The sequence below is a fragment of the Rhinolophus ferrumequinum genome, chromosome 13, assembly GCF_004115265.2.
Source record: "Rhinolophus ferrumequinum isolate MPI-CBG mRhiFer1 chromosome 13, mRhiFer1_v1.p, whole genome shotgun sequence".
Taxonomy (NCBI): domain Eukaryota; kingdom Metazoa; phylum Chordata; class Mammalia; order Chiroptera; family Rhinolophidae; genus Rhinolophus; species Rhinolophus ferrumequinum.
The window spans coordinates 51,846,458-51,859,501 of NC_046296.1; the positions used below are offsets into that span (position 1 = coordinate 51,846,458).

Sequence of the window (13,044 nt, forward strand, 5' to 3'; positions counted from 1 at the left end):
ACATCAGTCCTCCAGTTTTTCTAATTAAGAAATTGATGAGAACCTTACCCTGTAGGAACGAACGAGAGGATACTTCTGGTCCCTTTGCATCCTCACCCCCCACAGCCCAGGGATCTCCCACTCTCTGGTTGTGCTCATTCTTTGCCCAGGAGTGATGTGGCAGCCACATAAAACCCTCTGCTAAGGGCTGTGTTCTCCCCATGCAGGAAAATCACTCTTTCTACACCTTGGTGATGGTGGGTCCATTTAAAGCCATTATTTACTTATTAAGAACTGCCAGCCGGCCCGGTGGCTTAGTGGTGGAGCGCCGTGCCCCTAACGCCAAAGGCCGCTGGTTCGATTCCCACATGGGCCAGTAAGCTGCGCCCTCTACAGCTAAGACTGTGGACAACGGCTCTCCTCAAGCTGGGCTGCTGTGAGCACTGGCTGCCATGATGGGCTGCTGTGTGCTGCCGTGGGCTGGAGGCCAGCCTGAGTGGCCGCCAGCGTGAGTGGCTGGCAGCTGAACTGCCATGAGCTGGCGAATGACTGCCTCAGCTGAGGGGAGCGCAAGGCTCATAATACCAGGATGGGCCAGGGAGCTTTGTCCTGCTGCTGAGAAACAGTCTTGAACGAGGGTGGGGGAACGAGGGTGGGGGGTTGGGGGAAGAAAGGGGGAGAAAAAGAATTGCCTCTTACTCAAAGTTTAAGATGAAAATGGACCCCTCACTGACCTGCTACTATACATCAGTGGCCTCAACTGAGTAGACGCACCTAGACTCACATGGAGAGATTTGAAAAACTGCTGATGCCCAGGCCCTACCCAAGGCCAATTAAATCAATGAAATCAGTCTCTGGGGCGGGTAGTTGTGAAAGCTCTCCAGGTGATTCAAGCCACTGGTTTAATTTAACCATTTCATCACAACATGTGAGATCTTTCTGCCCCCACCTTCTTTATCTCACTCAGTCTTTATAAACACCGTATGGTTATTTTCGCAGGTTTGTCTATAAGAAAATAAAAGCTCAGAAGGGGTAAGTGGTTGGTTGGCTTAAAGTCACACGGTTAATTAACTTTGGCCTTGGAGCCCAAACTCCAAGTTATCCCGTTGTCAACAGAAAAGGAAACAAGGAGAGTTTGACAAGCCACCAGAGAATGAATGCTGATACAGAGGGCAGTTGCTTCTGATGCAATCGAGCACGGAAGTGGGATGAGTCACAGGAGCAGTCATGGGCCCCAGAGGCTGCTGTCTAGCTTCGTACTTCTCTGCAGATTCTGATGCAGCAGGTCTGGGGTCGGGCCAGTGATTGTGCATCTCTAATGAGTTCCCAAGTAACATCGATGATACCAGCCTGAAGATCAGACTCTGAGTCTGAAAAAGCACTGACTGACTCTCAGCAGCAGAATCTGGAATCACTAGGGATAACTACAGGGGAGAAGTAGGCCAAGTGGAAGACTGCTTGTAATCTTGAGGAAGAAAAGTATCTGCCTGGGTACATCACTTTACCACATAATCAGTGGATTTAAAAAAAAAAAAAAGACCAAAAACCAAACTTTGCGGGTCACTCACTGGCTGCCAGTTTGCAATCTTATTCCATTTTGTGTCTGTTTCTAGAGCAAGATTTTGTTGAATCTCAGACAATGCACTCCCTGGCTTAAGTTTGGCTATACATAAATGTTTTCTGCTAGAAACATAGGTGATTGTATTATGAGGTGAAAGGAAAGTCAAATTTTTAATTTTTCTTTTTATCCATAGCTCTGAGCAGTTGGGTTATCTTGACTCAAGTCCTGACTGTATAATGTCAAATGTCTTGACGCTCTTATGTCTTATGTCTTCACTGTCAAGTGGCTTTGATTACTTCTCCTTTTGCTACACTCAGCACAATTGCAATTACTCATTTAAATCCAGACTTCCTGGCTAGGTAATAAGTTCCATGAGGACAGAGAAGATATGCATAATATGCAGCACAGAATAGCTATGCAGTAAATATTTGTTGAATGAATAGATGATCGTCTCCCTCAAGGACTGATCCCAAGAGGGATCCTGGCGGACCTCCTCAAAAGCTAAGGATGCCATTCTTAGCTCCATCCTTGTCCAGGTGGACTGGCCTAAAATATAGAGCGCAGGAAGATGGAGAAAGCTCGGCAGTCAGCTGGTCAGTGGCCCCAGTGCTGACATGACAGGGCTGCACCTCACCAGCATGTTCAGGGCACTAGCAGACTCCTTCAAGCTGAAACTTTCCTAGTAAGTGGCTGAGAACTGGGCAGTTTGGATTAGAGTACGTGGCTGTGAATCCTCTCCCCTTTCCTGGAAACTGACCCCTGGAATTCAGGGCAGTGCTAAGGAAATTCGCAGGATGGAAGGTGGGTTTCTGTCGCTGAGAGGGGGACCTGGTAAATCTAGGAGGGTCTTCCTGTAAACCTGTACATGTATACATTTCTTCTGACATTGATCGGCTCCTACCCCGTGCCTTCACTTGACAATTACTGAGAATTCAAGGTCACTAAGACATTCCCTGCCTTGAAGGAACTTGTAGTCCAAGGGAGGTGGAGGGTTGAGAGGGAAGACGAGGCAGCAGAGCTATCCCCCCCCCCCCCCCCCCCCGTGATGGTCCCAGTAGCGTCAATTATAAGATTTCAGAGGAGGCGGAGATCATTTCTGAAGTTGATGATAAGAAAAGGCTCCCTGAAAACAAAAGAGACTTAATCTTTTTTAAGTGGAAATAAGGAAAGAGCAGGTAGAGGAAATGGAAGGATCAAACGCAAGAAGCAGAAAAATGCTAAGTAGGTGCAAAGCTGGCAGGTAGACTGGTGTGGAGGAGTGTGGGAACCAACATTCATTGGGTCCCTGTGTGTAGACTACTGGGTGAAAACTCTGGCAGACCCTACTGCTGATCTGGGTGCTCTAAGGTAATACAGGCAGTTCTTCAGTCACTTCAAAACACAAAACACAGCCTTCCTTAGAAACCAAAATGCCCACCTGATCAAAACTTCAATCTTTCTTTAAAGTCTGGGGTTCTTTCCCTCCCCTCCCCCACCACACTTAGCCCTCTCGCAGATGAAAAGCCCGAAGTCAGGGAAAGAATGGTCATTGATTTCTCTCCTTCACCCAGCTCTCTTCTGTGCCTAGCTAACTTCTTTTTTTTTTCTTTGAACTCTCCCTTCCAATTTTATTGTACATGTTATTTCTTCCACTTTATATATGTACGGCTTCTCTTTTTTTATTCTTTTTTTTTTGGTGAAAATTGCTTTAATAAAGATTTTTTTTTTATTAGCTTCAGGTGCACAACACAATGTAATAGTTAGACATTTATCATTTATATCCCTCACACAGTGATAACCCCTCTCCCCCAATCTACTACCCCTCTGACATTGCACACAGCCATTACATTTCCACCGTCTCTTTCCTAATGCTGTACTCCGCTTCTTGTAACTATATATATATATATTTATATAAATATAAACTGTATTGACATTCATTATTGTTCACCTTCAGCTTCACATCACTGTGCCTTGCTAACTTATGACCTCTCAAGGTCTTAAGTGCAGGGAGGGAGGAGACATAAGGCGAGCAGTAGAGCTCTTACTTGACAGGGACTGTTGTGGCATTGGTATTCTCCGCATGTGACAAAAGTTTAAGGCTTACTGTGTCTCACCGGGGCACTTCTGGGTTTCTTTGGAGATCTTCCTTTCTCCTCACCCCCTCCACTATGACTGGGAATCTTTTACCTTGACCGGGACTTATGTGTCTCCATTCCAGGTGGTCACTTACTCCTTCCTCTGCCCTTGGGCATCTCAAGATACCTGCCGCTTCTTTTGACTGACTTCTGTTTACTCCTCCAAGCAGCCTCTCAGACAGGATCTAAAATGACCCTCATGGACTCCCTTATACACGGCTCACTCTAAACTATGTGCAATCCTCATGCATTTTTTGCCCCAGCAAACTCTGGGAGTGCAGGCCACCTAATGCTGCCATTTCTCCTTTGCTCTGCCATCACAGCAGCTAACCAGCCTCTTGTTCATACTTAAGATTTTCCAGGTAGGAGACAGACACCAATCCACCATGCTTCCCAAACTGCTGGGGTTATCATCTGCTTTGTGTGGTATCATTAAATCCACTCTCTCTTGATGTGGATGAAGAGGGAACCTTCTTAGCAGAAGGGTGAAGTTAGGTAGAAATCATGATATACCAAAAGCACATCCCAAAGACTCTCTCTTGATAGTCAACCACCAACTTTTTTATATCCAAATCATGGCTGAGGAATTAAGAATTATGTAACCCATGTCATCCACCGCTCTTGAAAGTTCAGCATCACTGTGCTCTCAGACTTCCTTCGAAATGTAGTATCTAGTGCCTCAGTGCTTCAGCCAAATTTCCTTTCTGACATTTTGTTACATTATGTATTATCTCATTTAATTGTCATTATAACCCTATAAGGTAGATAAACCTATTCCTATCTTAGAGAATAGAGAACTGAGCTTCAAAATGACTAAAGTGGTAAGAACTGGTTTTGAATTCAGACACCTCTGCCTCAGAGCTCTTAGACCATTCTAGAATGGTGGATACATGTGGCTCAGCATGAGTGCTCAATAAATATTCATTATATGGACAAAATGTTGGATTGCTTAGATTATAAAGGAATGTGAATGCTTTGCTATGAATTGAGAGGGAGTGAGAAACCACTGAAGAGTCACAGGTTGTAGTGATAAATGAGAAAATGTGACAGATATACAAAAGAATTGAGAAGGCAGAAAGAGTGGAGATGGAGAAGCATTTTAGGAGGCTATGGAAAGTGTTCCAAGACTAAGTTATAAAGGACATGGTGAGTGTTGCTTTGTTAGAGTGATGAGGATAAAGCCAGGTTGAAAGAAATTAAAGAGAGAATGGATGACAAGGAAATAGAAGCAGCAGTTACATACCAGTTATTCCAGATGTTAGCATCTGAATGGAGGTACAGAAATAGGGTGCAAGCCAAAGCAGCTAGCAGGATCGAATAAAGGATATTTTTCCATGGTGGGTAAAACCTTATTTTATTTGGAGGCAGAAGAGCCAGAAGGTAGAGAGACTCTGAAGGTGCTGGAGAAAGTAGGAGAAAGAATTGACAGAGTAAAGACTAGGGGGTGATGAAGTGTTTAAGGGTTAATGTAGAAAAAAATAAAAGATATATCTTCCTCTAAGACAGGAAAGAAAGAGAGGAGGTAGATAAATAGATATGCTGAAGAAGAAAATAAAAAGAAGAAGAAGAAGAGGCTGAAGGAGATTGTACCTGGTATAGTAAACTTTATCAGTAAAGTATAGGAATCAAAATAATGGATCAGGAATTGGGGACCAAGAGGTGACAGCATCTCTTTGAGGAAGAGTTTGAAAGCCCCATTGTGCTACATGTGTTTAGAAATCAACCGTGGAAATCAACAGTGGATGACTAAGTACCACCAACCATCCAGGGCATTGAGGTTCAACAGTCTGATTTCACAGAAGTCCAAATCAGCAATATTCTGCAGCCAAGAAGCATGTGGCAAACATTATCCTTAGCTGGGCACAGCAGGGCAAGGGCTGAGGGCTGAGGGAATTTAGTTAGCAAGAGTAGGATTAAAATCTCCAGTCACAGCATCCAGATGGCACAAGAAAGCCAAGTGGCAGCAGAAAAAATTTAACAGTTTTGTTAAATTATTGTGGCAGGTCTCGATGGAGACAAGTATTTGCCACTCTGCATTTGGGGAAATAGAAAGGGTAAGTAAAGAGGTTATGGTTATAGACCAGGCTTACCCGACTCAGGGTCTGAGAAGTAGAACAGCACCTGGACACCCCAATGCCAGGTGTGGCCTTGGTGGTGAAGGGGTTCTATGCAACCTAGGAAACTTTCTGCTTCAGTGCCTCATGGTCCATAACTGCTCTGACCAAATTGTGAGGCAACCATAAGCTCAGGGACCGGGAGACAAAGGAGCAGTGATTGACAAAGAAGGATGTCTTCAAACAATGAGAATCAGAAAAGAAAGGCACCATAGCTGATGAGAACTGCAGCTGGCATAGGGCATATTTTACCTTCCTTTCGGTACTGGCCATCTTTTTTTCTTTTCTTTTTTTTTTTTTTTAATATCCATCTTTTATTACAGGATCTGAACACAGGATTATTTGGGGCAATGATATGCTGTAGTTGTCCTAACTTTTAAATGATGTTTATAAATTGTTTCTATCAAACATACAACCTCTATTACTTTAAACACAAAGACCAGAGATCTTGTATATAGTGTAGATGGCCTCCGGGCATGACTGTACTTAAACTTTCTTAGAAACATTAGCCACGATTCCTTTTCATAGGTCTAGTGAGCAATGCCATAGAAACCTTTAATAAATACACACTGAAAACATATGACTGTGGCTCCCTTGTGGCAAAGTGGGCATTCTCATTCTGAAGGACAACCATATCAAAAGATCTTGATATGCAGATTTTTGTCTCACCTTGGCTTACCAATAGCCACAGGTACCAAGTCATAGGGTCTCCAGTTAGCTAACACACGACATGGTATCCTTCAAATAGGACTATTAGAGTCTGTAGGAAAGGAATGAAAATCTATGATACCCACATACTCAAAGAACTTGAGTCACAAAATCACTTGCCCAAGGTCCCAGACAAAACTGTTTGGGTCTTCTTTAGGAAGTTCATTTAATCCCCCCAGTGGTCTTGCTATCACCTCAAAGGCAGAATCTTGTGAGATTTAGGATGATAACATTCACCTGAACAAAGTTCCCAAACTGCCCATCGGTTGGCCCTGCCCGGCTCCTTGCACCTTAATTAAAGTCCTTTGGGAGACAGGGAGCAAGCTCAGGCGGTGGGCATCCAGCAATCGTCGCTAGGCAGACCTCTGCTGAGTCTCCAGAAAACTCCTTTAGGGTTGAGAATTCCAGGAAGGGACCTAAGGTTTTCTTTCCACATCATGTCTTCTGGCTCTTCTCTCCCTTGCAGCTCCGAATGTCTTGGCTCATCCGTGGAGACTTGCAGGGAAACGTCTCCTTGGTGCTGGTGGAGAACAAAACGGGGAAGGAACACAGCAGGATGATCTGGCATGTTACCACCAATGAAGGCCTGAGCTTGTGGCAGTGGGCAGTGCTACCTCTCCTCGATGTGGCCGACAGGTGGGTCTCTACTCATCTCCATCACTCTCTTTCCTTCTATCAGCCAAAATGCAGAAGGAGGGCCTGGCTTCCCTCCCCCGACCCCCTCTACCCAAGACACACATCCAGAGTGCACATACACGGGTACATACACAAATGTGCACATACACCTGCGTGCACACACACTTTCTTCATGCTTACAGAGAGTACCATGTTTCTTTCAGGAGCGTTCACCTCTCACCTCTCTGGCCTGGCCTGAGTGGCTGTCTCCAATATCCTCAAGAAGAAATGAAACTGAAGAACTCATATCACTCCCAAATAATAATTAGGCTTTTTATGTATATAGCATTTTCTCTTACTTAATAGATTCTTCCTTACTCTCCCTTTTGACTATTTATTCCTCATTGACAACAACAAAATCTGTGATGCAGGTAGGACAGGTCTCTTACCATGTTCCCTACTCCTGCCATTTTTACAAGGGAAGAAACTGAGAACCAAAGAGGTGAAGCACCAAGCTGGCATCAGAGTGAGGACAGACGCTCAGGTCGATCTAAGTCCAGTGCTGTGTGGAGTCAGGCCCCAGAAGCAGGTGGATGAGATGAATGGCAAATTCTTCAGTAAACAGAGTAGTGCTTATCAGGGGCCCTGCTTCCTATTTGGATTCTATCACTAATGACCTTTGTGACCTTTAACTTCTCTGGGCCTCAGTCTCCTCATCTTTAAACTGAGTGTGTTGGACTAGAAGAAGATCGTGAACTCCATATGGCTCTGAAATGTAGCGGTAACCGCTGAGTTCAGCTGTCGCTTGTCTCCCCAGGACGGCACCAGTCTGCCACCTGCAGTTGGCCTGGAGTAAACAATGCTTGAGTAAAGATGGCCCAGCATCGCGCAGCTCACATGACTGGTGTGTCGTGTTGAAGCCTCGACACTTGATGCTGATCTGCTCCAGACCAAAAAGGGCAGGGGGTTATATCTATAAAGCAGGCGGGTAAATGGACCTGGAAAGGGAAGAGCCACCTTTAACAGGCTAAACGCCAAATCCTACAAGCCAGAGCAACCTCTGCATTAGACCCCTGAAATAAATTAAAATTTCCAGCCTGGTGGATCCACCTTCAAAAAGTGAGGGCAAAGGGCTGAAGGCAAGGCAGAAGGTGATTTCAGCTGGTACACAGCTTTGCACATATAAAGCTGAGTCTCAAATTTTTCCCCCAAACTTCACAGAGTCTGCTCTTTCCATGAGCTCGTAACTCGGGCTGTGCTGTCAGAGGAAGAAGCCAATGTCCTCACTCTGAGCACCAGCTTCTCATTCCTTCCATGTCTGTGGGTTAAAGATCAAAGCCTTTGGACATCCTAAGGCTCAGTGTCCCCAGGACAAATGGATTTAATTAAAGTGAAGGAAGGGGCAGTGTGGGCGCTTTCCACCATCAACTGGTCTTTTGTCCTTTGGGGTTGTGGGGGCTGTGTGCAGGGGATGGAGGTCAGAAGGGTGAGGCCAGAGCCTTCCCTCCTGGGAGATGCTAAATTAATTCAGATGAATCAAAGGGATTGTTTTTCACCTCAATCCAGCAAGTCCTCTCTCTTTTGTGGCCACTCCAGGGGATTTACAGCAAGTAAGATGTTGATTCTGTTCACTCCCATCCACTAGAGTTTTGTCTGAAAAAGACTTTGTTCTCAGCCTCCCTCCTCCCTGTGTAAGGCTGTTTACCAGACTGACATTTCCAATATTGATAATGAGGCCACACTCTCCAGTGGAGATCCAGACAAAGACCAGCTTGGTTTGATGATGCTTCATGACTTAATAAGTGTGTGATTACAGAATACACAAGTGCCCCCATTCTCAGGGAGCCTGCAGACCACTGAAACACTCTGATGTGGGAAGCCACCCCTGACCCAACCTCATCCCACCCAGAGCTAGAGATGATATATAAAGATCAAGACCCAGAGACAAACGGAACTGCAGGAGGATGAGGCACGGGGGTTTTCACTTGCTAAAATCCAACTAGACTGTAGATGTGACTGGCCCATAAAACAACAAAAGTACTGTGGATGAAAGAGCGTAGGCTTTAGAATCACAAAGTCCCAAGTTTAAAAACTGGCTCACCCACTTACCAATTTTGTGACCTTAGCCAATTACTGAATCTGGCTGAGCCTCAGGGTCCACATCTGTAAAATGTGTATAATAACAATAGAACTTCATACGATTGTTATGAGACTACATACAATGACTATCAAAAGCATCTCTATATAGTAGGTATCAATGAATTTTATTTCCCATGTCCTCCATTCTCATCCCCCAGTTATGTAGCCTCAGATAATTTATTGAATAAATAGCACAGATCACATCTGATCTTCCAAGTCAAGCCATGTTCTATAAAAGAGCAATAATAACATTTACCCTCTTAGAGGGTTGGGGAAGGAAAGTGCTTGGGGAAATGCCTGGCCCACCTAAATGCTTAGTCACTAATAACTACTAATAATAACTATAATAATAATAATAATAATAATAATAATAATAATATCTCCCCCACATACTGTCTCCCCCACCTAAATCCTCAGAAGAGGCTGGGATGGCCAATTTAGCAATAATAACTAGCCATCCAACCCTAAGATGGAATGAGGGTTCTTGTGAACTTGCTGTCATCAGTGCTCTGTTGCCTCCTTCTAAGGGTAAGTCTCTGATAGAGAAGGAGCAAGAGGCACACTCGTTCCTCTTTCTCCCAGCGAGAGTGAGTTCTAGCTGCCCAGATTGGCAGAAAATGAAAATGCGAGGAGGGAAAAGGTAGAGAAAGGAAATCAATAAGGCAATGAGACAAAGAAAATAGATAAAAGACAAAGAAAGACCAACTCCCTTCCTCCACTGGTGTTAGCACCTTGCACCACGTGTCCACAGCCCACGAAGCTTCCTCAGGCAGGTCCGACACAGTTTCAGTCTTCAGCACCCACCTCCTGGACAGCTCCCCAACCGTGGACCTGGAAGAGGCAAGAACTTGATTCCCTACGCTGTCCCAAACCACCTCTGCTCCCAGGTTCCCCAACTGCCACACGTTACAAAGTCTTTAAAGCAACTTTATAAGGCCTTACAGGCTAGCCCTAAAGTGCTCCCAGTCTCTAGACACTGGTCATGACCCCTGGGCGTGACACGCAACTACCTTAAGCCACGCTCCTCTTGCCTGGATTTGGCAGTGGCCTCCCAACTTGTCTCGTTGGCTCCATTTGGTTGTGCCCACCCAATCCAGTCTACACAAGACAGTTGGAATACACTTTTTGAAATGCAAATTTAATCACTTTTCCCATTTTAAAAATCCTTCAATGGCTTCCCGTGGTTTTTAAGGCGCCTTTCAAATTCCTTTAATAAAACCTTTATTTAGGCCCATGCGTGATCTGTCCATCCCTAACTTCACCAGCCTCTCTTCGTACCATTCTTTCTTTATTACTCTACCTGGTGACCTCGCTGGACTTGTCTCAATCCGGATGTACCATGCTAAATTCTTCGCCTGAAAAGTTCTTCTTGTACCTTTTATCTCCTTAACTTTTTACAGAAGTCTTCCTAGACCCCTAGACTATATTGTAAACCTATAATATATTCTCGTGGCTCTTAAAACAACCCTCTAATAACTTGTCACTCTTTACTATCTGTTTCTTCCAATACCTGAATATACACCAGCAAGGGAGAGGTCAGGTCTGTCTTATATATCACTGTTTCTTGAACATCTAATACCATTCCTGACACATAACATGTCTAATAAATATATGTGTTGGCAGAATGAGTTGAAGGAAATTGCATATATTTCCAAATTCTAGCTGAATTAACTGAGAATTTCACTTGTTGGAATCTATCTAACATGCTTTCGCTTTTCAACCTGTGCCTAACAAAACAGATAAAATCCCATTATAATAAATACCACTGAAAAGTGTTCTGTTATGAAATCAACACCTGTGCCTCATCAGAGGGAACCCCCAAACAGCATTTGTTACTCTTGTGACAAGGAATTCTCTTTAGAGACTTGCCTGGTACCTGTGCTTTCTTTGTCTCTGGTTACTGTCTTGTTGGAATCTCTTTACATGAAAGACTTTGGTCTAAATTGTGTGTCCTTATCCTCATGAGTAGGCAGATCTAGAGCTGAGCACTTGAGAGCCAAGTGTTATATTCAGATAGCTCCCACCACACAGCAGTCCTTCTGCAAAGGCTCAGAGAATATGCCATTGGTATATAAAGGCTGATGACAGGGAGACATTGATCCATGGAATGATACTTCTTCTGTCCATTTACAAATAGGCCAAGTGATAGAAATAATGCCATAGTCTGTCATCATTATGAAGTGATATTAACTGTACAACCATACCATAAAGGGTGACAAAATAAATCTCCAAGAGCAGTGCCCAAGATGTTTCGAGCAGTGGCAACATCCCTGGAATACAGATACATGCTCTCAAGGTCATTTTGAAGGACAGCACCAATTCAAATACTGGCACTATGAATGCTTAAAAGTTCTCATTGCTTTATATCCACCTCATATAACTAGTTTTCTTCATTTATTCCCCACTTCATCAGCTCCCTTTCTCCCCATTCAGTTGCCACTCTTTCTGTTGGAATTAATTCTCCCTTTTCTCAAAATGGAAGAAAGGCAAGTTCTCTCCCCTTATTCTAAATGTCAGTCTGTTGCAGGGACATACCCCAAGTTTTCCTCTTTATCATCATATATCTTACTAAATGAAACACAGTGATCCCACAGCATCCTAAACTTTGACATGCTTACAGAGCAGAAGTAGATGCTAAGTTCTTACTCATCACGAAATGGATTTGGAAACACCATGGATCAAATCATGTCCCACAAATCACTGCAATCATATAGCCAAATAGAAAGTACATAACTTATCACACATGTGCAGGCTCTATTCCCCAGCATTATCATTATAAAAGCTTTTAGCTGTCCACTATATACCGAGTCTAACAAGAAAAAATGTTCCCTCTGGAGATATTTAGATTTCCTGTTCCCCTTGTATCCATGCCCTAAACGATGAGTGGTATGTTTCACAAATGTGTCTTTCAAATCGGATCGGTGAAACTGAGAATTATATCTTCATGTGCGTAGACCAGAAATTCCACAAAGCCAAGATTTTTTCGATTCTTGTTTCTCATCCAAAGAATTCCCATTTTATATGGGGTGTTATCAATAACAATACTCTCCCTTTGTGTAGCATCTTTCTGTGATAAGAAAGGCATTAGAGGGGCATTTTCATTACAATTTCTAACCTGAGTAGAGAAATAGTAAATTCTAGTGAATAGAAATCCAGATATTTCTGGTGAATCTTAGTTTACAGGTCTAGACACACCCCTGGAAAAGTTCTGTTTAATTCACATTTTTGTAAATTGAATCCCAGCTTTCTCATAGAGCCATGGGAAGAGTTATAAACAGTGATGTTAGAGCCAGCTTTGTTGAGGACCTACTGTGGGCCAGTCCCTGTGACAGGCACTCAACATGCATTATCTCATTTCATCCTTAAAACAGCCCCTTGTGGGTACATACTATAGTTAATTCCCATTTTGATAAGAGGAATCTGAGGTCTAAAGAGGTGAAATTATTTTCCCTTAACCCTTAGGTTAGTCGGCTTCCTGCGGACGTGCCTGAGGAAATGCGTGCACACTGCTTGGCATATAGGAGAAAACTAGATAAATGGTAACCATTGTTGTTAACAAACTGGTTTCGTTTGGGATTATTTTAGGCCACACCTCTTATTCATTTTGAGTTAGCTTTTTCTTCGCTTCATCCAGCCCCTGAAATTTATCATCTTAATTCCGCACCACCAGCTGCTGCTGAAGACCCCTCCCTGCCCAGCCCCACCCTGCCTGCCTTTCTTCCCTCACACCTGCAGCCCGGCAACACAGGGAGATTCTCCCTTTTTCCTTCTACCTATGGCCCCCTGACTGTGTGCCTTTTCAAATCACCACTCT

The 13,044-nt window shown here is 43.9% G+C and overlaps 1 protein-coding gene across 1 annotated transcript in view; it reads left to right on the forward strand.

Annotated features, from left to right (window-relative positions):
- ALK (ALK receptor tyrosine kinase) overlaps positions 1–13,044 on the forward strand; it is a 646,243-nt gene that overhangs the window by 560,229 nt on the left and 72,970 nt on the right. The window contains exon 9 of the mRNA XM_033125413.1: positions 6,943–7,112. Coding sequence (XP_032981304.1) covers positions 6,943–7,112 — 170 coding nt within the window. The remainder of the gene's footprint in view (positions 1–6,942; positions 7,113–13,044) is intronic.